Below are 25085 nucleotides of genomic sequence, written 5' to 3'. Positions count from 1 at the left end.
CACCCATGCCCGAGACAGGATTTCTACCATTTCATTTTTAGCCCTTCAATCTCCTCCATGATTTTTGGAGTGCGACGTTATAGTGCAGGAAACCTATTTAAAAATCTTCGACCACAGACACATTAAAACGAATCTCGGTTCATTGCAGGTTGCAGAACAATATTTTATATTTCAGATTAACACATGTGTAAAGCAGGGACGTGTACGAATTACTCTGTCGAAAATCACCTGGAGACGTGTTTCAGGATCCACCACTAATTAACTACTCAAGGTGGTTCAAGCTGAAAAGTTCCTTCCTGCTCCAAAATCACCGTCGTACGTAAAGTGCACATATTATATGGTAAATTACAGGAGAGATGACAGTTTTATGCCATTCAAATGTGTGGCTGTATTAACATTATGTTGGAGTGTAGGCCTTTGCGGCCTGATTCTATTTCAGTAAAGTTCTTTAGGGTAAGTGTGATTACGTAGCAAGTGATAAAAATTGCTGACGTTACTACGGCTGCTATTACAGGGCAGTTATCAGCAAGGTGACGAAGTTCCCTATAAATCACATTCTGCAGTAGTAACTGAATTGTCGGTATGTTTATCACAGATTGCGCAGTCACATAACCTGAATAATTTGTTTGAAACTTTAAACGTAATCCAGTTGAAATCACCGAGTGCCGTTGTGAAACGCTTGCTTGTACCAGCATATTAAGAGGTTCAAAATTTGAAGCTACGAGGTGTCATTCTGCCGGGAACCAGAGCACGTGGGAATTCTGGAAACACTATTAGATGCGGCAGCCAAGGAGACGAGTAATGGTAAATAAGCAGTCCATTGTTTTGTCCCTATACATGCTGTCACCTCACTGTCAAGATAGAGCTGGCACGTGCAAAGAGGAGTTAATGGAAATGTGTGATAACCTGCGGCTAGTAAAGTGAAGAACTCGGCCAAGGCGTATCGCCTTCCGGCCACAAATACGAGATGAGATCTTCCACACTCGTCAACATACAGGACACAGTCCGATGACAATTGATTTATTGCACCGATGAATGATCAGTGCATGTGTTATAAATGTCACTGTACATAACATATTGTTCAACTTGTTTCTATTCATTTTCCTGCCAGTCTGCCTGCAGTTTTGGCAAACCATACGTCAAGTACACGCACGCGTGAAGTAGTGACCCACTACGCAATGCTATTACTGAGAACTACACTACCCAGTGACATTAATGTGACATCCTATCAAAATTCGACAGACTTCAGTAGTGCGAACAGCTGCGAGATCTGCAAGGAGTGTGTCAGTCAGGTTCTGGAAGGAACCCCAGCGATGCGGAGCCATGTCGCATCCAGTGTTATGGCCATATACACAAAGTTTCTCCATTAAGGATCCATTGCGTGTACAGCTCGTTAGAGTTTGTCCTACAGATTCTCGCTGCGAACTGTGTGATACGTTGCGTTGACCTACTGGGAGATAACCGAGGAAAAGCAATTTGCATGTAGCAGTGGTCATGACCATCAATGATAGATGCCTACTGAGATTGATCCGTTGTGCCTTGCAGAGTGAAGAGATGACCCATAGAATGACACGAAAACAGTCCCCAGACCACAATGCTCCCTCCTCCGGCCTGGACCCTTCCGACGAGTGTAGCAGGGTGTTTGCTTTTCAGACGTTTCACGCTTACACGCCAAGGCCATGCGTCCGATGGAGCACAAAATGTGATAGGCCTATATCTGCAAAGGCCTCCTGTCACACTCAGTGGAAATCCAGTTTCGGTATTGGCGTGCAAATTCCAGCCTTCGTCGACGATGAACAGCAGTCAGCATGGATGCATGAACCAGGCGCCAGCTGCAAGGGCCCATACGCAGCAACGGTCGTTGAGACGCTGTGGTAGCCCTTCAGTTGTTGTAGGCGGTCATTTGCGCAACAAGTGCAAGTCTGTTCGCCCGTACACATCTTCGCAGCAGCCGTTCACCCTTGTGATTTACGGCGCGTTGTTCACCACAGTGCCTCGGTGCCGGTTTTGGATGCCGCCATTTTGCCATGCACTGTATATTTAACCACGGCGGCACGCTAACAGTTCACAAACGTAGCCGTTTCGTAAATGCTTCTACCCTTCGCCCGAAAGCCAGTGATCATTCTGACTTTCTGGACGTCAGATACATCGCTCCAAAGCCACATTACCACATCGATTGCACTGTTTCCTGCGTCCTCCCGCAACCTTTATATATCCTCCACTGCTTAGTGCTGGCTCATGCCGTCTGTGAGTGGTGACTGCACATCGACGTAGACCGTAAGTGCTGGTCACATTATTGTGGCTGTACCGTTAGTTCTAGCGGAGGGAAGGTTTCTGCATTGCAGCTAGGGAGCTCTTCGTGCTAAGGTTTGAGAACAGCGGGGAAGAAAAATTAGCTTGCGCTGATTTATCAGAATGATAATAGGTAAACAGGTGGTTTCGCCGAAGTAAGCAGTAGTGATGCCTTAAGAGAATGAAGGGAAAAAACCATTGACTGGTCCTATGGTCTGAGCACGAAAGAGCAGGCATAAGAGACACAATCGTAAATCGTCTTCGCTGAAGTACAGTCACCAGCATCGTGTGAAACCGGTACGTGCATTTTTCAGCTACAGTTATTTTACTTCAGCAGACAAAGAACCCGTTAATAGTGTGAACATTCTTGTGTTATGGGAGAGTTTTTCGGAGCATTCACGCAACGTATAGGATAAAGGCTCATAATATGACAGTACCGCCCAGTATGGGGTACCTGGCTATTGTTACTGTTGCCACCTGACATAGAATGGCAATATCCGAACTTGTTCTATATGCGCCACTACGCCATCTGAAGCAGTTGGTGAGCTGTAGTTCGTTATTGCTGCATGCCTTATTGCTGCCATCTGAAAAATTTTGTAGTGTTACTGAAATCAGGCTGGACCGTTGTTGGAGTCTGTGATTTTGACTTCGTAAGTGCTGTATTTATTTCGTTTTAATGGTAAGCACATGCTCTTTCAGTATTTATTCACTTTTCGTGCGTATGTATAGCATGTGGTTATGAAGCGAGCTTAGTACGGGGTAGCTAGTGATACGTAAAGCGGGGTACCCCATATTTACAGGAGCTTGTTTAGAAATTTATTTCTATGGTCGAATACGTTTTTTATAATTTCTGAAATTAAAAGGTGTATTTCTTCTTATTAGATGGTTTCAGTGAAGAAAAGAAAGGCTTAAGATGAAGGTAAAATGACCGGAGCTGTGGAAGCCGTTTTAAGGAAAGAAATGGGCTAGTTAAAAAGCAGCCAGACATTTCTTTGTACCACAGACAACCTTAGGAAGGTGTGTAAAGCAAAGGTGAGAATCTGACAATGGAGATGTTACTATAAAGTTCCGAAGAAAGCCTATATTTCCACCGGATCTTGAATCTGACTTCGTAAGGCATCGTCTCTTAATGGAGGAATGAACTTTTGGGGTAACCAAGACTGATTTAAGACGATTGGCTTACTACGGAGCCTTGGTAAATAATATCCCAAGTAAGTTCAGCGAAGAAAACTAATCTGCCGGTAGAAAAGAATGACACAGGGAATTTCGATAGTTCGTGTGAAATCCTTTCTTGGGGAGATAGTGAATACATGTTTCGGTATATTGGAATTGGAAATGCAGAAAATTAATTTCAGTCCTATTCGGGTATATAATTGCGATGAAACGAAAGAGGGATCAGTGTGATGCAACACACAAACACTGAAGTGATTGCTTTAAAACTAAAAAGATCAGTGGCGTCATTGCTATCTGCAGCGTGTGACTGCCTCACCAACCTTGTATCTTGTATGACTGCTTCTGAACATTTTGTTCCACCTGTAATTGTATTTTCACGCAAAAACATGCGGCCGCGCGGTTAGTGGCACCATGTCACTGATTGCCGCCGGAGGTTAGAGTCCTCTCTCGGGCATGTGTGTGTGTGTTTTTTTTGTGTGTGTTTTTTTTGTGTGTGTTTTTTTTTTTTTGTGTGTGTGTGTGTGTGTGTGTGTGTGTGTGTGTGTGTGTGTGTGTGTGTGTGTTTTTGTGTGTGTTTGTGTGTTTTTGTGTGTGTGTGTGTGTTTGTGTGTTTTTTTGTGTGTGTGTGTGTGTGTGTGTGTGTTTGTGTGTTTTTTTGTGTGTGTGTGTGTGTTTGTGTGTTTTTTTGTGTGTGTGTGTGTGTTTGTGTGTTTTTTTGTGTGTGTGTGTGTGTTTGTGTGTTTTTTTGTGTGTTTGTGTGTGTTTGTGTGTTTGTGTGTGTTTGTGTGTTTGTGTGTGTTTGTGTGTTTTTTGTGTGTTTTTGTGTGTTTGTGTGTGTTTTTTGTGTGTTTGTGTGTGTTTTTTGTGTGTTTGTGTGTGTTTTTTGTGTGTTTGTGTGTGTTTTTTGTGTGTTTGTGTGTGTTTTTTGTGTGTTTGTGTGTGTGTGTTTTTTGTGTGTTTGTGTGTGTGTGTTTTTTGTGTGTTTGTGTGTGTGTGTTTTTTGTGTGTTTGTGTGTGTGTTTTTTTTGTGTGTTTGTGTGTGTTTTTTTTTTGTGTGTTTGTGTGTGTGTGTTTTTTTGTGTGTGTGTTTTTTTGTGTGTTTGTGTGTGTGTTTGTGTGTTTTTTTTTGTGTGTTTGTGTGTTTTTGCCTTCTATCCCACAGCTTTCATAAGATGCAACCCTTAATCCTGGGATTAATGAAACCGCTCAAGACTTTCTACGGCCAGGATATTGAGTTATGATTAAAAAATAATTTCCCTCCCACAGCTACAATACGACAGGTCATCATTATTTAAGACTGATTATGCCTTTCAGCGTTCAGTCTGAAGTGTAGCCCCCCTTATAAAATTCCTCCATGATCCCCTACTCAGTGCTAACATTGGTGCCTCTTCTGATGTCAAACCTATTACTTAAAAATCATTCTTAACCGAATCCAGGTACCTTCTCCTTGGTCTGCCCCGACTCCTCCTACCCTCCACTGCTGAATGCATGAGTCTCTTGGGTAACCTTGCTTCTCCCATGCGTGTAACATGACCCCACCATCGAAGCCTGTTCGCCCTGGCTGCTACATCTATAGAGTTCATTCCCAGTTTTTCTTTGATTTCCTCATTGTGGACACCCTCCTGCCATCTACTAGTACCTGCAATCATCCTAGCTACTCTCATATCCGTAACCTCAACCTTATCAATAACGTAACCTGAATCTACCCAGCTTTCGCTCCCATACAACAAAGTTGGTCGAAAGATTGAACGGTGCACAGATAACTTGGTCTTGGTACTGACTTCCTTCTTGCAGAAGAGAGTAGATCGTAGCTGAGCACTCACTGCATTAGCTTTGCGACACCTCGCTTCGAGTTCTTTCACTATGTTGCCATCCTGTGAGAAAATGCATCCTAAGTACTTGAAACAGTCCACCTGTTCTAACTTTGTTCCTCCTATTTAGCACTCAATCCGTTTATCTCTCTTTCCCACTGACATTACTTTCGTTTTGGAGATGCTAATCTTCATACCATAGTCCTTACATTTCTGATCTAGTTCTGAAATCTTACTTTGCAAACTTTTAATAGAATCTGCCATCACAACTAAGTCATCTGCATATGCAAGACTGCTTATTTTGTGTTCACATATCTTAATCTCACCCAGCCAGTCTATTGTTTTCAACATATGATCCATAAATAATATGAACAATAATGGAGACAGGTTGTAGCCTTGTCTTACCCCTGAAACTACTCTGAACCATGAACTCAATTTACCGTCAACTCTAACTGCTGCCTGACTATCTATGTAAAAACCTTTAATTGCTTACAAAAGTTTGCCTCCTATTCCATAATCTCGTAGAACAGACAATAACTTCTTCCTAGGAACCCGGTCATATGCCTTTTCTAGATCTATAAAGCATAGATACAATTTCCTGTTCCACTCATAACACTTCAATACGATAGGTGGGAAAATTATTTGGCAATGGATATTTCCGCGCTGCGGCTGTTGAAACGGCAGTTAACGGTTTTAGAAAACGTTGAATCTATCCTCTGAATCGAAATGTGTTCAGAAGCCATGACTTTGCTGTACACTCTGGAAATAAGAACTTACCGAGCTCCAAGATCAACAGTCGCCTGTAAATGGACTTCAAACAACTGATGATACCCCTATAGCTTCAACATGGGATATTGTGAGTGCTGCAGACGTGTGTAAACTGTCATCCAGTTCTAATGCTACTGCTTACGATTTGGCAGGTTATTCTGAATAAAACTCACTATCTTAGAGATCACAAATTCATTCGTCAGGTTGGCAAAAGATTCAGAATTTCCTTCTCTGTCAGAGGGCGATGATTGGAGAAATAAAAGCGTAGATGAAGCTGATGCTGGAAGAGTGGATCCGTTGTCAAAAATGCCTGATGTGAGCTCACATAAACTGTGCAGGTAATCCGAAAAAAAATTTGGTGTGCTTGAAGTGCAAATAACTGAATAACAAACCCTGTGTGATGATTTTAGTTGTTAGAATGAAATTTTCACTCTACAGCGGAGTGTGCGCTGATATGAAACTTCCTGGCACATAAAAGCTGTGTGCCGGACCGAGACTCGAACTCTGGTAGAGCACTTACCCGCGAAAGGCAAAGGTCCCGAGTTCGAATCTCTCTCGGCACACAGTTTTAATCTGCCAGGAAGCTTCCTTTTAGTTGTTTTCCATTTAGTTACTTGACTGAAAGTAAGAAAATAATTTTCGTTTAAGAGGGTTTTTTTTCTGAAGAACTTACGCAGTGGATTTCTGTTCGTGGAAACAAACTATTTCTATTAAACTCATTTTATTGTCATATTTCTAACTAAAAATTGTAAGAAAAGATGTTAACTCGAAATAGAAGCCATCCCCCTCCCCCCTAAGGAACCATATCGAGATTTTTTAAAAATAAACCGATACAGAATGATTTTACATTCAACAGCCTAAAAACCAAATAAACCTAATCTTAGAATCCTATATTTTAATATAAGTGTAAAAGCGATGTTTAATTCGTAATGGTGTTGGCGGTATGAGACAAAATCAAAATCTATTCCATATTAGGACACTTTACTCTACAAATTTATATTAGAGAACCATCTTAAACTTGAATAATTAATCGCAATGGGAGAAATTGATATTACATGTACGAGTGAGTGTCAGGATCTGTAGTTATCTTAAACAGGATTAAAAGTTCGTTTGCGTGGCCATCATTCACAGCAACCACTGAAATATTCGTTTCGTAAATAAATATCTTCGTTTCTCTTTCTGCCATGTATTTTGTTTCAGACGCACTTCGCCTTTTACGTAGAGTTATTAAAGCTCTTGATTGGCATCTGCGTTTCCTCTCGTGTGGTCACACGCTGGAGGTCGAACTATAACTGCACCTACGAAACACAAATACATTGTCAAGTTACGAACTTTTTTCTTCACAGTTTTCATGTTTGCGCTAATTGCTGTGAAGCACTATTATTCTTCTGTCACTAGTTGTACATATTTTACCGAATACTGGTGTTATTTTTACCAAAAAATGGTGTGTGTTCACTTCGTCTTTCGATATCTGGTTTGTTTACATAGATGTTTTCAACCATAGATGTTTCTGGATTCCACTGACGTTGCCGTAAACTAAAAGGCGTAATGCGTCTGGTACAAATAAAATATATTGCAGCAAGAAAAAGACGGTTTTTATTGACAAAACAAATAACACAGAATTCAACGCTGGTTGGAAATCGGAAATGATTCAAGGCACACGAAGATGGAGGAGCAGTAGCAGCGGTGCTCCAAGAGAAGACCCTCACTGAAGCAGACGGCGATACGAGAGACAAATAAGCCGTAAAGCCTCTGTTCTAAATCGTCTGAAGGAAACCTCACATTGCCGCGTTTTTCGTTTTATGTTTAACTAGACTGGCTGAGCTCTGACTGAACAAAATTCGCCTTAGAAAGCTTGTGTTCCCTCCTCTGGGCTATGCTTTACTTGGTTAGCCAATGATCTTCGGTCTCCATTGTCGTCTGAAAAAAAGTTATTGCTCACTATTCCTATCTTTCTACTAACCCAATACAGGAGCTTTCCACTTTCCATCGTCACTGCCTTGCTCCTCTGTCTCCCTGGAAGAATTTAGATGTTATGTCTTAATCCTTCAACAATGTTTTCTGTAAGAGCTAAGCATTCATTGGCGTCTCATAATTTTCAAGTAACTAGCTTGGGGCTCTTTCCACCTGCACGATACCAATCTCCACCATCCATCCCACAAATCGGCTTTCCACGTTCAGGTGACAATGGCACCTTTCGCTTAAAATTCTTCCTCACTACACTCACTGGCGCGAGCGGTCGCTACAGTATGTCCAAACTTCGTCCATCTGCAAGGCGGCGCTGTGGGGTGTCATAAGAGCCGGTGAGCACAGCCGTGGCAGTGGTCGCCTCCTCTCGTTAACCTTCCAAGAAAAGCGTTCCTGACTGCTACGGCGTTAGGATCAATTAGTGATTTTACAATCTCAGAGCTCACTTTGAGGATTTGTTTTATGAAGTCATGAACTGCCTTCAAAATCCACAACGGCTTTGACGTATTGCCTTCGGTATTTCTTTTCTGTATTAACCAATTTCACGACAGTAAGTACGCACTTCCGCCATAGTTCTGTTCTCCATCCGACCCTCGTATTACAGTCGTCAGATTTGTATTCCAACAGGTTGTCATTATTAAATATTTTCAGTGTATTGAATATCGGTCTGCCTTAGTTGTCTGATTTTTAATAAGGAAATAAACGCAAGTAATTATAATGCACGTATCACATTACATTTTACCATCCCCTCCCAACCAAGGTGTATTATTACTTTTGCACTAATTCTGCTTTTGTGTAAATCGCACTAGGAGCTATTGAAGTTTTGGGATCCAGGGAGCTAGTACACACAATAGTAGCACAACTCGAAGAAAACTGGATTGGTCGTCGAAATTATGTGCGTAAATGGAAACAACTAGGGTGAACACCTAGAAGTACACGATTTATTTATATTTCAAGAGTGAGTGAGTGCAGATAACATTATGCTGATAACAATTTCAAGCATCCGTTAATATACTGCACATCTGAATGGTAAACTAGTTCATGCTTGCAGTCCACTGTGCAAATTGTAAGTGGTGAATGGCGGATCAGCTGGTCTCCTCCAGTTGTTTGCCAGTGACGCCGTTCTCGCAGACGTGGTTTTTTTCCGGGCGTGCAGGCGGCGTCAGGGCGCTCGATTAGGAGGGCAGCGGTGCGCGCCGCCGGCTCCGCCACGCCGCTTTGTTTCTCCTGTTATGCGTTTCCGCTGGCTTTGCGTGTCAGCAGCTGCCCCACCCACGCGAAAGTGTTCACGGTTGACAGCTTTCTGTGATGGTCACTGTCTCCTCTGGTCTTCACTACAACAGCGACAAATCTGGTAGCGGACTGCCCGCTAACCTGTCATTTTGTCACGCTCTTTGCACGTCCACCAGGCGACCGCAGACTCTGACTTGAAATGTCAAGGAACTAAACCAGACGCCCCATGTGGGGGGGGGGGGGGGGGAGAGAGATCCGTCTGCTCTGCGATGTAGTACGCAGTAATTCAGTTAGTATTAAAGTTCTCATCACACTACACACTAAGAGTTGCTTGTGTATAGCGCAAGACTTTTATCACAACAGAAAAGAAGAAGAAATAGTAAGAAAAAGAAAGTTGATATATTTGTGTTGTCATTGATATACAATGAAGAAAGAATCAGAATCATCGAAACTTCATTGTAAACGTAACAAATGAATATGTAATCCGTAAAAGTACTATCAGTGTAACTGGCTAAATAGTTTGGTGTTTAGAGCCATACAAATTTTTAAAAAAACACTGTCGCTGCATGAAGTTGACAGGTCAATGAGAGTGGCAGTGTGTTGTGGTTTGGTTTGAGGCAACTCTCCACGATAGTTCCATCATGTGCAGCTATATTTGCACCGCTACTGAAACTTACATCCACTGCACCTGAGTACTGCATTGTTATTATAAGCCTTGGTCTTCGTCGACTATTTTTTACTTCCCCGCCCTTCTCCAACTTCGTCCATTGTTGAATTGACGATTGTCTAATACCTCAAGAAGTGCCCTATCCACCGATAACTTCTTTTAGTGAAATTATGCCCTACATTTATTTTTTCACCAGTTCAATTCAGTTTACCTCCTGACTGTCCACACGAACATTAAACGTCCTTCTGTAGTACCCTATTGCGAGAGCGTCTTTTCTTTCTATCTCAAACGTTTATTTTCCACCTTTCACTTCTGTGCAATGCTACACTCCAAACACACTTATAGAAAAGACTTAAATTTGTGTGTGAAGTTAGCAAACTGCCGGGCCGCATTTTATTCTGACCATAGTCAGATATTTGACTGCCCAAATAGCATAATTCACGTACTACTTCTAGTGTCTCATTTTGTAAGCAAGTTCCCTCAGCATCGCCTGATTTGGTTTGACCACTTTCCACTACCCTTACTTTAGCTTTGTACGTCTTCTAACCTCTTTTTCAATAAACTATGCATTCCGTTCGACTGCTTATCAATGTTCTTCCCTATCTCGAACGGAATTACGTCGTTTGCAAATCTCAGACTTTTTATATATTTTCCCTCAGCTTCAATTCCCTCTCCGAGTTTCCCTTTGGTTTTCTTTCTTTCTTGCTTGTACAGTGTACTGATCGAATATTACCAGCTACTGCTTCCTTTTTATATCCTTCGATTCATAATTGTGCTCTGATTTCTGTACAGGTTATAAATAATATTTCGTTCCCTGTATTTTATCTCATCTGTTTCCAGAAATTAAAGAACTGTATTCCAGTCAATATTGTATAAAGCTTCCTCTAAAACTACTAGTACAATAAAAGCTTCCTCTAAAACTTCTAGTACAATAAACGCATGTTTCGTTTTTTTCCAACCTACCTTCTAAGATGCGTTCTTAGGCCTAGTATTCTTTGCATGTTTCTACATTTCTGCCTTACGCAAATTGATCTTTCCAAAAGCCAGCCTCTTGCAGGCATTCTGTTCTTTTGTAAGCAATTTGTATTAGCATGTAACAATGATTTATTAAATATAGTTCTGTAAGATTCACTTTTGTCAGCACCTACCTTCGTCAGAGTTATGAAAGTCTTCTTGAAATGTCTTGTACATCTAGCAGGCCGGGTGAAACGGTTTTATCATGATTGATACTACCAAAGATCTAAAAAATTCCGACTGAGTATTGGCCACTCCAGGTGCGTTGTTTCAGTTTGGAGCTTTCATATTTTTCTCAAATCATCATCTACGCCTTGGCCCTCTTCAGTTGACGAGGAGCTGCTTATTAGTTTATAGTAAGTCGAAACCGAGAATCAAATCACTTGCCTGATAAGGAGTAGGTGTGTTTCTCTAAGGCAACATATCTAACATATAAGTAATATTAAAACCCGGTCTTATCATAGTTCTAAAACCAGTTTATAAGTGAATAAAATAGAAGGAAGACTAACGCTATTAAACTTACTTTAAAACTATTAAACTTACTTTAAAAATCTGCTGTCATCATACACGAGAACAACAAATCAGTGCCCGTTCTGTGCTCTTTCCAAATCATTCCACGTAAAATAAAATCAGTCAGTGAATAATCACTGGGTTTAGTGTAAAGAAAACTTTGATAGTTGTTACTGTGTTTTGTTTGATTATAACCGATTATACTCGTAATTTTGGCGAAAATCGTTCTTAAACGGTAGGACAGGAAAAATTTGAAATGTCGATCTGAGGTCCACTTCCAGCGTGGGCCATATCTTATTCCTCACTCAAATACCGATTATCTCTACTGGTTTGTTTAGATGCGCTATCCACTAACAGTGCCACATACTTTGAGCACTTGCCAACAGCTTTATTGGATATGGAAATTTGTTTATAATTCCTATGACAACTTGCTATTTTGTTCAGAAACAATGCAGAATGTTTCTGTTTCATTCATTTTCTCGGAAACTGTACTGTCGAAATTTCGTTTTTTTTCCTTCTTCTTCTTCGGCATTGTGTAAAGTCAAAAATTTCTAGTTTGGGCTGGAGTTGCCACCCGTACCTACTGCGAAGAATAAAGTACGTGAAAATACACCGATAATATGACTTTTCTAGGAGTCATTTTACGTATAACGCATCGTATTTTACGTGTAACGCATCGGCTGAGTGACTGAACCATTAACTGAGTCCCCTTTTTTTGAACGCAGCCTAACTTCAGTCTTCACTGTTGTCAATGTCAAAAGTTTCAATGGAGAAAAAGTGAGAACCCGTTAATTTTCTATTCCTTGCAACTGTTAAGTAACGCATTTGAGTCCCGTCATCTGTATAAAGTAAGTAATCATATCACTTCTGATTATATATTTCATGAAAAGTTAGTCGCCTGTCTGTGTGAAGTACTGCTCGTTACATGTTGACGCTAGTCACCATTTCCTATCCTTACGAGAGAGACGACTGCAGCCAATCCCAACGATCTAACAGTTGTGAAACGGTTGAAGCGCTGCAAAGCTTGGAGATTGTGTTTAAATTTTTGTGTGAGGTGGACTGAGTGCAGTAAAGTTCAATTACTCGATTTTATAGCTTTATGTAATAGTGAATCATTAATAACGGCAACTTTGGTAAACTGATTTCTCCCTGTACACTAACAAAACAAAAATATCTGCATTTTATACAGATTGAAAACCGGCCGGAGTGGCCGTGCGGTTCTAGGCGCTACTGTCTGGAACCGGGCGACCGCTACGGTCGCAGGTTCGAATCCTGCCTCGGGCATGAATGTGTGTGATGTCCTTAGGTTAGGTAGGCTTAAGTAGTTCTAAGTTCTAGGCGACTGATGGCCTCAGAAGTTAAGCCGCTTAGTGCTTAGAGCCGTTTGAACCATTTGAACAGATTGAAATTATTTACATATCGTAAGTTACATATACCGTGCAAAGAAGCTTTTTAGCAGTGGCAATTATTTGTTAGATATTTCTAAAACCACTAATTAATTAAGCAAAATAAATAATACCTTATTGCTACATTGTGCTTTTTTCCTGTCTTTAACAGATAGTATACTTTATTTGGAAGAAAAGTGACTATCGTAGCTAAGGCTGCCGCACGTCCGTGTTTCCCCAGATTTTTCCTGGCTTGGAGGGCGCGCTGGGGGTGAACTCGCACTTGTTTTGTCCGACAAGATTGGATTGATTAGAAATAAATTCGATGAAGCCTACGTAACATCACTAAATAAGGTAGCACACACAGACTGTCTCCTTTTGTCCCATACATTTCTATTGAGAACAATGTGAAGTCGCCGACAATCGACGATTGCGTCTGCCGCCCCCGCGCCTCCCGCCAGAAAGTGGCGCGCTGGCAAGCCAAATGTGCAAGCGTACGTTTCACACCGCCGTGGCACCTGTGCCACAAACTTCAGTACACTGGCATAAGTTTGTATCATTTATGTTCTTTAAGATTGTTACAGTCGTCATGGTTTCATTTGTTTCTGTTGTCCATTCCTTTTCTTTGTGCGCGTGCTAATAATCAAGCGTCTGGAAAAATAATCCTACTTGAGCCAAATGTCAGGTTTTCGAAACCTTTGCCCAGGGTCGGCACTCTTTTGGCAAGTCTAAAAGTGGCTCTTCTCAAATAAATATCATTGACAGAAGAAGAGCTTGTGCAACCACTTTTATCTTGATGCAATGGATTTGATCTTTACTTTATTCACTGTACAATTGTTGCTAGCCGTCCCTGTTTGACATTTTTTTTTTATAAGTAATTAGATAAACTGTTGTATCACGTCACTAACTTATTTTTGTGTTACCGTGTTACTTGTGGTTCTGCCTTGAGTTATAGACTAAATTAAAAATTTCCTTGCTACAGCATTTGTAACTGTTATCACGTTTTTGTACGTCTCGCTGCTTGATGCATTCATTCTTGTCTTCTGTTCACAGGTGAGTATCCGGCCTGTGGTTCCATCCGGTGACGTCGCTACAGTAAGTGAAACGTATATTTGGGACTGCTTTGCAAAGTACTAGGCAATTATTCACTTCCCTCTTGCACACGCAGTAATGTCTTTGCCTGCTTAGAAAGCACTAACCAAACTTCTCAGGAGTTAATACACCTCGCAAGATTAAAACCTTTCACAAAATTCTACTTTCGGCGGCAACAGAAACGAGAATGAGATGAAGAGGGAAGGTAATTACAAAGCTAAAACGTTTCTGCATTTCCTTACGCAGGGGAATAATTTAACATTCTCCTCAGGGCACTAATGATAATTAGAGTAGAACATTAAATTTACGAATTCACTTCGAAGTAACTGTTTGGTGCTGATTGTTAAATACTGTATTCTTCCAGTCGAGTTAACTGCTGCCCTGGGGGGTTACAGTTTATAAATGGGCTCATCGTAAACGGTTTGAACATGTGTTACAAATGCAAACGATGTTAGATCATGTGTGGAATGTGAATGACGTTCGTCTTCAGATATGTCTGTAATTTAGTGTAAATTGTGGATTGCTAAATAAAATGGTTCGCTCTAAAAATGCGTGAAAGGATTGTCGAATTTGTTTCGGCCTTGCTGCTCTCTCCTATAGTTCGGCCAGCTGTAGCCGTAAAAATATATTTTAGAAGATATCGAAAGAAAGAAGAACGTTGACTGATGTTTTAGTTTAAATTTTTTACTGGTAATATTATCCTTATATTTCGGTGAAATTAAGAGCACAAAACCGTTTTTCTTTTTTTTTTTTTTTTTTTTTTTCTTCGCCTAGGCAACGTGTAAGATTAAATCTAAGTTGTAACAAAATCAAAATATCAATAATATAACAGTTGCAGCTAACAGACACGTTTATCCTGCATAGACAATTACCACTTGGGTTACTTGCCAAATTTTGATAATGCAGTTCCTTTAGTAGGAAACCCCAAATGGAACAACCACATTTATGCCCAAGAAGTGTGGGAACAGGTCAGTGAAAGACGGGGGAAGCATTCTGGTGTTGTATTGCATTGTCGCGTCATAGATTTAACTTGAAAAACGAGTGTTCCGCTTTTGTGACACCACAATTCGTCGTTTCACCAACATGGTGGTCGTTGTCAACCACACACTCTTATCAATATTGTGACGAGCGCCTTTTTTCACCTTGATTAAAATTAATCATGTAAGGCAGTTTGTTGTTGTTGCTGCTGGATTTTATCAGACCTTTAGGTCTTCATTTTTTAAACAGGGTTGATTTTGTAAGTGGGTATAGTGGTAAACTATTTCATCCTCTAGTAAATCTCAGCGTTGTGTGTAAACTGCGAGCGTTGTGTAGTTTAGTATTGCTGGCTACTGACAGGGAGGTTCTGTTTCCTAGCCTAGAAAGATGGTTAATGTCGTGAAGTAATTTTGTAACAGCAGTGCATAAGAATAAAGGATGTTGTGTCTTCTAGGCGGTACTACTGTTGTAGTAGTCAATAATTGACTAGTTACTGGCGATGGTAAGCTTTGTTTGTCATAGTAAATATGTAATCCTGCTGGACGAGGCCAAGTAGCACGTGATGTTGGCACCTGAGCTGACTCGTTTTCTCAAACTGAGATGGTGTTGCCGTGCAGCATAACCCTGAGCGTAATTAGTGTGCCCCAGTGCAATCTTTGAGGGGCTGCAGTTCATTTGAGTGGCAGCAGAAATTGAATAGACTAGGGCAATAACACCACTCTGATTGATTGAATTCTTTGGCTATGCTCAACAGCGTGTCATTATAAACAAAAGATTTTCACAATGAGTGTTTTTTTAAATTTCATGAACCTTGTAGTAGGAATGGTGCATGCAGCCTCTCATGTAGCATGTATAGGAAAACAACTACTGATACTGAATTCTCTTCAGACTTGAATCACCAAACTTCTTAAACCGATGGGAACCCTGAGGTGTCGTGAAGGTGATAAAGCTTTTTTTTTACCTTGTTCTGGCTATATACCAAGCTTATGATGTTCAGTGCTAGGTTCTGTTTTCAGCCCAGGTTGGAATACGGCATCTCTCTTAGTTTCTGAAGAAACACACGCACTTATTAATTCCTTTCTTGAACTGTTCTATCACTGTTTTCATTTCTACATAATACAAGAGAAAAAGTTTAAAGCAAGAGCAATGTAATAACACCTGTGTATAAGATGAGCTTTGTAGTTCGTACTGTGGTACCTTAAGTCGCTGCCATTGGGACCCACACTTTACGGTTATGTATTTTCTTGTTTCTTTCTTTTTCTTAAAAATTTTCTAGTATTAATTGGGTGATCTATAGTCAGTGTGATGCCTTTCGATACTGCTGTGATGAATGTACATTCTATTGGCAGAGAGTCAGGCGTGCCCGTACCCTCCTTTAGAAGTTATTCCTATACTTTATCGTGACTGGTGACGAGAAGCGGTGTCTTTATGCTAATATAAGGAAAAAGAAAGGAACGATTGAGCCCAAACAAAGCAGCAACTTCCCGTACAAAGGCCTGCGCGCATCCACAAAAGATGCTTTTACGCATCTGGTGGAATGGCGACGGTCCGGTGTACAACGAATTGCTTCCCCGAAGTGTAACCATCGCTGCTGACATTTGTCAACAACTGAGACGTCTTGCTGCCGCAGTCCAAGAACAATGACCAGGAAGATTGCATGAAGTGATGCTATTTCAGTATAAGGCCCGGTCACATTCTGATAGACTGACAAAAGCACTATGCAGAAATTTCGTTTGCGAAGTCACTTTGCACCCGCCTTATACATCATACCTCGTGCCGTGAGATTTTCACCTTTTCCTCTATCTATCGAATAACCATCAAGGACCTTAGTTTCCGGATGAAAGTGCACTCCGACGATGGCTCGACGAGTTGTTGTTCTGAAAACACGTTATTTCTGCAGTCGTAGACTCGAAAAGTAACCCCAGTGTTGGCAGACTTGTAAATAGTGAAGGATAATATAGTAGCGATGACTAAAAGTCTCTGTTAGGAGTATCTGTTGTGTTCAACTTATGGAAAAACACAAAGAACTTCAGAACCAACTTGATACTATTGTTGATTTATGGAGAAACGTGATGTGTTGCAGTGGTAAAAGTATTTCTTGGTGGGAGATAAGGAAAAAAAGACGAAAACTCAAATGCAGTATATGAAGACATCTGGTGCGCCATCTCAGCCGGTTGCATTAACGTCGCTATTCGGCGGCTAGCGTTTTCATATAGTTACATTCAACCGTATAGTAAAACTCTGGATCTTGATTTTTTCGAGAACCCTTGAGAAGAGTCATTTGTTGCCTCTCAGTATCGAGTAAAAGCGTGCGGAAGATGAGCAATATCGATGACCCGTCCGTTGGATGTATTCCTCCCTTGTCTGTGAGTTAACTTCGTTGCCGGGAGCGCCTGGGGCTGAAAGGCTGCAAGAGGGATCTGGTAAGGCAAGGCAGAGCGCCGTGGGCCGCGCCGCGCCGCGCCGCGCCGCTCCGCTCCGCGCGGTGTCGGCGGCGCCTAATTTTAGCCGCTTACAGGAATAGCGGGCGGCCCGCTCTGCTCTGCTCTGCTGTGCAGCGCCGTCCCCCCTGCTGCGCTTGCCGCGGCGCCTCCCTCTGGCAACGCGTCTTCCGTCACGTCTCTCATTTATTCACTCCAGGTGCCGTGCCGTGCCGTGCACTGCCGCACCGCGTCCAGGGGAAGGCTTGTGCTGTATTGGGCGTGTCTGTGCAGGGAAGTGGCGTTAATTGATGAATCGTATGCACCTATTGCTAAACAGCCGTTTTCGTATTAACATAATTATAAAACAAGAACAGCACAAACGTACAAGTGGAGTAATGTGTGGTACTGTGTGGATACAGTATTATTGAGGCTTTAACTGCTGTTCTTCAATTACTTCAGGCAATTAGTGGGATGTCCGCTCTACAAGGCCACGACCGGTTTCCTTCGACATGCGACATAATTAACATTCGTGTTGCAGAGTTCCGTTTCTCAGATATAAAGCGTATTTTTTCTTTATTAATCATATGCCAAGTGGATGAAGCTGGGTCAGTGAAACGTGCCTCATAAGAACAAGTGTGATGAAAGCTACAACCGATGAAGGATTTTTCGCCTCAATGGTGTTGTTCATATTCTGCTGTCTTAGCGATGCTCGAAAAGTTTTATTCTGGAACAGGTTAATGTTAACAACCACATTGTTCTGGCACAGCGCTTCCCAACCTTTTCAGCTGGCGGACCCCTAGTCAGTCAAGAGCACAGTAACTTTAAATTTCACCTATGGGAACTGAAATCTTCTTAATGCAAGTGCCATGTTCCCAATGACCCCCCCCCCCTGAATTATCAGTAGTCTTTGGAGCTTCTTGCGATTGTTCTTCTTTTGGTGTCCTCCCTCCTCATTCATTTCAAGTGGAAACTTCCCTTGTTGTGAAGGCGATGGGGAAACGGCACCCATCTTCAATGGTCCGACTTCAGCCACGGACCCATGTTAGAAGTAATAAACTGGTCAAAAATCGACTTATGAAATAGGTAGTGCACTGACAAAGCAAGTTTAACATTTAACGATGCCTGGGGCCGCATACGTGCCAGCGACCGGTGTGATGGTCGACGAATCTCGCTCCGCGCACGCGTAAAAGGTTTCAGCGCATCTAGCGCCGTGAGCCGGGCCACAAACGACCCCCATATTGTTGCGAAACAGTCGATCAGAGAAGCCGCATTCTCCGGCACTAAACTGTATATACGTTCTCAGTTAGGAACCGCAAAGGCTGCATGGGGATACGACCTGAAGTAAAAGTACACATCCCCCCAGGGGGCTCGCGGTCCTTTCGTGAGTACGTGCGTGGCGAGAACGGGGCCCCGAGCTATTGCAGCCTTCCTTCTTTTTCCGGGCTGCATTTCCTTTCCCTTCCCCTCCTTTCCTGTCCTTCATCCTTCCCTCCGACCTCTCCTCTCCCTCTCTTGGTGTCCCTACTTATGGTGTCCTTCCTTATGTTGGCCCTGCTATTCTCCTGGTTCTGTTGACCTTGCAATTCGGCCTTTTTCTGTAATTCCTTCATCCTTTTGGTATTCTCTGGTCCCCTCTGGGGTTTGACCTCCATCACTAAATTTTCTTCCGTAGTGTGAGCCATTTGGGGAAGAGCACCTTACCTAGTGTCTCCGGCGTGTGCCATCATCATTGATTCCATCGTTTCCTTTACGTCGTTGTTTGACGCTAGGGTCCATAGCCAGCACGGTAGCCAGCCCGTGTGGTGGGGTCGCTATGTACCCTTTTGGTTGAGCCCCCTGAAAACACAGGGATCACACGTCTGATACCTGAGCTGTGACCTCCTCATGTAAGCCTAGGAGTGGTTGCTTGTCGTCCTGGAGCATCGGAACTCCCAGCAATGGCCGCCGTGCCAGACGGCCCTTGCTGTGGCTGGGTGGCGCCCATGAGGAGAGCCCCTGATCGGAGTGGGTGGTATCAGGGCGGACACTATGCTCATGAAACGCATAAGAGTCCACAACTCTGGCCGTTCTCCGGCCGTCTCTTTGACTGGAAAAGATTCTTCACGTGCTGCTTCCTCTGCCCCTTCCGCCTTCCCTTCCGTGGCTACCCCATGGGAGGAGGGCCAGGCTCGTCGGCTGGGGGCGAAACCTTTCCCTCGCTATCTGGTTTGCGCCAGAACTGATGGGGATACTTTTACTCATACGAAACCTATGTTTTTTGTTGAACACATCGAAGACAAGTTTGGCGAGGTGGACTCTATCAGCAAGATGCGGTCTGGGTCGCTGTTGATTAAAACCGCTTCAGCTACCCAGTCTGCAGCTCTCCGTGCCTGTACCCATCTTGGTACGATTCCTGTGTCAATTACCCCACACCAGTCCTTGAACATGGTGCAAGGTGTAATTTTTCATAGAGACCTCCTCCTTCAATCTGATGAGGAACTTCGGGACAATCTAAGCCGGCGGGGGGTTCACTTTGTTCGGCGGGTTCAGAGGGGTCCGAAGGACAACCGCGTTGACACTGGTGCCTTTATCTTGGCCTTTGAAGGGGACACCCTCCCTGAGAAGGTCAAGATTATGGTCTATCGGTGTGACGTGAAGCCATACATCCCACCACCTATGCGATGTTTCAAGTGTTTGCGTTTTGGCCACATGTCTTCGCGCTGTTCGCAGGCCCCCCTCTGTGGTGACTGTGGACATCCGTTCCATGAGGGAAGTTCCTGTGTTCCCCCTCCTGTGTGCGTAAATTGTCGTGGAAATCATTCTTCACGGTCACTGGATTGCCCAGTGTATCAGAAAGAGAAAAAGATACAGGAGTATAAGACTCTTGATCGTCTCACCTATACTGAGGCCCGTAAAAAGTATACACGCCTTCATCCAGTGACCCTGACAACTAGTTATGCTTCAGCAGTATCTTCACCCCCTCCTCATTCCTTACCCCAGTCCCGAACCCCTTTCCTGCCCCCTCCCCCTGCGGTTCCCACACCATCCCCCCCGGGCACCGCTTCCTCTCCCCGGCTGGAGAAGTGTCCTGCTTCTTCGGCGTCTGCCGGTCATGGGCGCCCCTCGCGGGATCCCCCTTCCCGGCACCTTCCAGGCCAAAGGTCTGCTGCCACGCGGCCACCACGAGAACCACGGTCTGCGGGCCCCCAGGTCGCCCGCTCTCTTTCTGTTCCCGATCTTGCTGTGGCTGGCTCCATTTTGTTGCACAGCCCTCCACGATCCCAAACAGAAAGAAAGAAGAAGCACAAGTCCCGGGACAAGGAGTCTCTGGTATCGCCAGAGGTCTCGTCCCCATCTTCACAACCTAAATCTGACCTGTTATTCATGGATGTCGCCCCCTCCTTGTCGGTGACGGGTGGTGACCCACCGGCATGACTGACATTAGCCTGTTCACCCCCCCAATTGACTCATCGTTCTTTGGCTATCCAATGGAACTGTAATGGCTATAACGGTCACCTACCGGAGTTGCAATCCCTTCTTTCGTTTTACTCTGCGGCTTGTGTGGTTCTACAAGAAACTCATTTTACTGGTGATCACTCACCAACCCTCCGTGGCTTCCGTGCTTTCTGTCGAAATCGGGTCGGCCCCCTACGGGCGTCTGGCGGAGTTTGCACGTTGGTCCGAACGGACATTGCCAGCATGTGGATTCCTCTCCAAACTACATTGGAAGCAGTTGCTGTTAGGATCCACCTGGACTCTGGAGTCACAATTTGCAATCTGTATCTCCCTCCTGACAGAACTCCTACACCTGCCTCCTTAAGTGCCCTCCTTCAGCAACTTCCTCCTCCCTTCCTTATACTTGGCGATTTTAATGCACATCATCCCTTGTGGGGCAGTGCATTTCCATCTAGTCGGGGTCATCTCATTGACCAGTTTATTACCGACCACGACTTGTGCCTTCTTAACGATGGCTCCCCTACCCATTTCAGTGCCGGTCATGGTAGCTTTTCTGCCATTGATCTTTCTCTCTCTTCTCCCTCCCTCCTCCCTTCCCTAAAATGGTCACCGCACGACGACCTTTGCGATAGTGACCACTTCCCGTTGATTCTCTCGCTCCCTTCCCGCTCCCCCATGGACAGATCACCTCGTTGGTCCTTCCAACGTGCCAATTGGCCTCTGTATACTGCACAGGTCGTTTTTTCTCCCTCATTGTCGGATGGTATTGATGATGTCATACGTGACATGTCTGACGCGATTGTTAACGCTGCTAGCCTTGCTATCCCGCGCTCATCTGGACCATTTCGCCGCCGGCAGGTCCCTTGGTGGAGTTCGGACATTGCCGTTGCCATCCGTGATCGCCGTCGAGCTTTGCAACACCTTAAGAGGCATCCATCCGTTGCCAATCTTATTACCTTTAAACGCCTTCGCGCAAGGGCCCGTTACTTAATCAAACGGAGCAAACGGATGTGCTGGGAACGCTTTGTTTCTTCCCTCGGTTCTGCTGTCCCTCTGTCGCGGGTATGGGCTACACTTCGCTCTCTCCAAGGTTGCCATCGGCAGTCTACCCTCCCGGGTCTTCACCTCCCGGATGGCCTTTGCACGGACCCGTTGATTCTCGCGGAACACCTTGCGACCCATTTTGCAACAGCGTCGGCATCAGCCTCCTATCCGGCCGCTTTCCTTCCCCAGAAACAGCGGGCCGAAGCTTCCGCCTTATGTTTTACCCCCAGCCAGTCAGAATCATACAACGACGCTTTTACTGAATGGGAACTTCTTTCCGCACTCTCCTCTTCTCATGATACGGCCCCTGGCCCAGACTTCATTCATAACCAACTGCTTCAACATCTCAGTGCTCCACAACAGCGACATCTTCTCCGGGTATTTAACCGTATTTGGCTCCAGGGTGACTTCCCTTCTCAATGGAGGGATAGCATCGTGGTTCCCGTCATTAAGCCCGGTAAGAACCCCCTGTTCGTCGACAGCTATCGGCCAATTAGTCTGACGAACGTTGTTTGTAAGTTACTTGAACGGATGGTAGCCCGTCGGCTCACTTGGGTCCTCGAATCTCGGCGTCTGTTGTCCCCTTACCAGTGTGGCTTCCGAGAGGGACGGTCTCCGATCGATCATTTACTTCGCTTGGAATCCGCAGTTCGGCAGGCCTTTTCCCAGCGCCGCCATTTGGTTGCTGTATTTTTCGACCTTCGCAAGGCCTATGATACGGCTTGGCGCCATCATATCTTACTTACACTTCATGAGTGGGGTCTTCGGGGCCCACTCCCGATTTTTATCCTCCAGTTCTTGTTTCATCGTTCGTTTAGGGTTAGGGTTGGTACAGTTTTAAGTTCTCCGCGAACCCAGGAGAATGGCATCCCTCAGGGTTCCGTATTGAGTGTACTTCTGTTCCTCATTGCTATAGATGGACTTGTGGCCTCCGTCGGTCCTTTGGTCACTCCTGCTCTGTATGTGGATGATTTCTGCATTTGGGTTAGTTCCTCTTCGATGGCCGCTGCAGAGCGTCAGCTCCAGGGTGCTATACGGCGTGCCTCTGCATGGACCATCTCACACGGATTTCAGTTTTCTCCTTTAAAATCGCGAGTGGTCCACTTTTGTCGCCGTGTGACAGTCCACCCCAATCCAGAGCTCTATCTCAATGCACAACGATTACCTGTGGTCCCACAGTTTCGTTTCCTTGGCCTTCTTTTCGACAACAAGCTCACTTGGCTGCCTCATATCAGACGCCTGAAGATAGGATGTTTCCGTAAACTAAACGTCCTTCGCTTCCTTGCCCACACCTCTTGGGGTGCTGACCGTTCCACTCTCCTCCACCTTTATCGGGCCTTAGTGTTGTCTCGCTTGGACTATGGTTGTCAAGTTTACGGTTCAGCTGCCCCTTCTACATTGCACCTCTTGGATCCGGTCCACCATCGTGGTATCCGTTTGGCCATCGGTGCCTTCCCGACTAGCCCTGTAGATAGTCTCCTGGTTGAGGCTGGGATCCCCCCCCCTTTCCGTTCGGCGCTCCCAGCTTCTGGTTTCGTATGCAATCGCTGTCCGTTCCTCTCCCACTCATCCTTCCTATTCTATCCTGTTCCCTGCCCAAGGAAGTCGCCCACCTGACTCCCGCCCTCGGGCGGGTTTACCGGTTGGGCTCCGCCTAGCGTCTCTTCGTGATTTTCAGCTTCCTTCCTTTTCCTGTATCCCACGTTCCCTCCCCAACACACCTCCTTGGTTAGTTCCTCGGCCCCGAGTTCGGATGGATCTCTGCCGAGGTCCGAAAGATTCCGTTCCCCCGATGGTGTTCCGTTGTTTTTTCCGCCGCATTTTATCTGAGTTTCGGGATGCTGTTGTTTTTTACACTGATGGCTCTAAATCTGCTGATCGTGTGGGCTATGCCTTCACCTCCTCTGTAGGCATGGAAAATCATCTCCTGCCAAATGCATGTGGGGTGTTCACTGCGGAATTGATGGCGGTCTCCCGGGCCCTGGCCTTTATTAAACAGTCCAAGCTCAATCGCGTTTTGTTATGTGCAGACTCAATGAGTGGCCTTCAGGCACTTGACCAGTGTTTCTCCCGTCATCCCTTGGTCTCCTCCATCCATGACCATCTCGCTGATCTCCACCATGCTGCTTGTTCTGTTAGCTTCCTTTGGGTCCCTGGCCATGTGGGCATCCAAGGAAATGAGCTTGCTGATCGTTTGGCTGGGGGAGCAGTCACTTACCCCCCATTCCCTGTCACCCCTCCTGTGGCGGATTTACGGCTTCATCTCAAATCCCACTTTGCGCAATCATGGGCCACATCCTGGGAGGCTACCTCCTTGTCTAATAAACTTCGTGCGATTAAGGTGACACCTGTCCCATGGCGTTCTTCCTTACGCCTCTCGCGAAAGGACTCAACCACCCTCTGTCGTCTTCGCATCGGCCATACCAGGCTGACCCATGGTTTTCTTTTGCGTGGTGAGCCACCCCCACTTTGTGGTTGTGGAGCTTTCCAGTCAGTGGCCCACATTTTGGTGGAATGCCCCCTTCTTTTAGCTCTGCGTACTAAGTACAGACTTCCCTGCACTTTACCCTTAATATTAGCAGACGATTCCCGGATGGTTGAACTGGTTCTCAGTTTCCTCCGTGAAAGTGGTTTTTATTCTCAGTTTTAAGGATTTTCATCTCCCTCTGGAGTAGGGGCAGGGCGGTGAGGGTTGGGATGTCTCCCACTGTACGCTGTGCTTGGAGATTCCTGACTCCCCTCCCTGGCCATGTTCCTTCTTTTTTCCCTTTTACTGTTTTTATCGCCTTTTAGGTTTGTTTAATCCCTTTTACAATCCGCCCTTTTACACTCTGGCGGTTGAACGCTTTTAAATAGCATGTGGTCTTGCTTGTACTGCTTCACAGGTGGGATATTTCCTCTCTTGTGTTTGCCCATTTACTGACTTCCCTCCTTGTGTTTTTATCATTGACGACACAACTGCACTTTTTTTTTAGCCTTTTACCTTTTACCTTTATCGTTTTTGACTCTTCTGAGCTGTCCCTCTGTCGGAACTGACCGTCTTTGTAACAAGGGACTGATGACCTTGCTGTTTGGTCCCTTCAACCCCAATCGACCAACCAACCAACCAAAAGTACACATGTGATGAATTTAATTTTCACATTTTTATTCAATAATTTTACTCATTATTTTACACGATTTGGTGAAAGGTGGCCGCGGACCCCCTAGAAAGAGCCGGCGCACCCCTTAGGGGTCCGCGGACCACACGTTGGGGAGTCCTGTTCTGGCAGATTGTCATTTATTTCCGTTGATA

The 25085-nt window shown here is 44.5% G+C and overlaps 1 protein-coding gene across 38 annotated transcripts in view; it reads left to right on the top strand.

Moving 5' to 3' along the window:
* The window catches only part of LOC126357786 (RNA binding protein fox-1 homolog 2-like), a 399772-nt gene that overhangs the window by 75093 nt on the left and 299594 nt on the right, over positions 1–25085 (top strand). For 20 of the 38 annotated variants that reach the window (XM_050007513.1, XM_050007518.1, XM_050007516.1 and 17 more), the window contains exon 2: positions 13875–13916. The exons of the other annotated variants lie outside the window; for them this stretch is intronic. In XM_050007513.1, coding sequence (XP_049863470.1) covers positions 13875–13916 — 42 coding nt within the window. The remainder of the gene's footprint in view (positions 1–13874; positions 13917–25085) is intronic. 38 annotated transcript variants of the gene reach the window in all.

The sequence above is a fragment of the Schistocerca gregaria genome, chromosome 1 (assembly GCF_023897955.1).
Source record: "Schistocerca gregaria isolate iqSchGreg1 chromosome 1, iqSchGreg1.2, whole genome shotgun sequence".
Classification (NCBI taxonomy): domain Eukaryota; kingdom Metazoa; phylum Arthropoda; class Insecta; order Orthoptera; family Acrididae; genus Schistocerca; species Schistocerca gregaria.
This window is presented reverse-complemented; position numbering and strand designations above follow the sequence as displayed.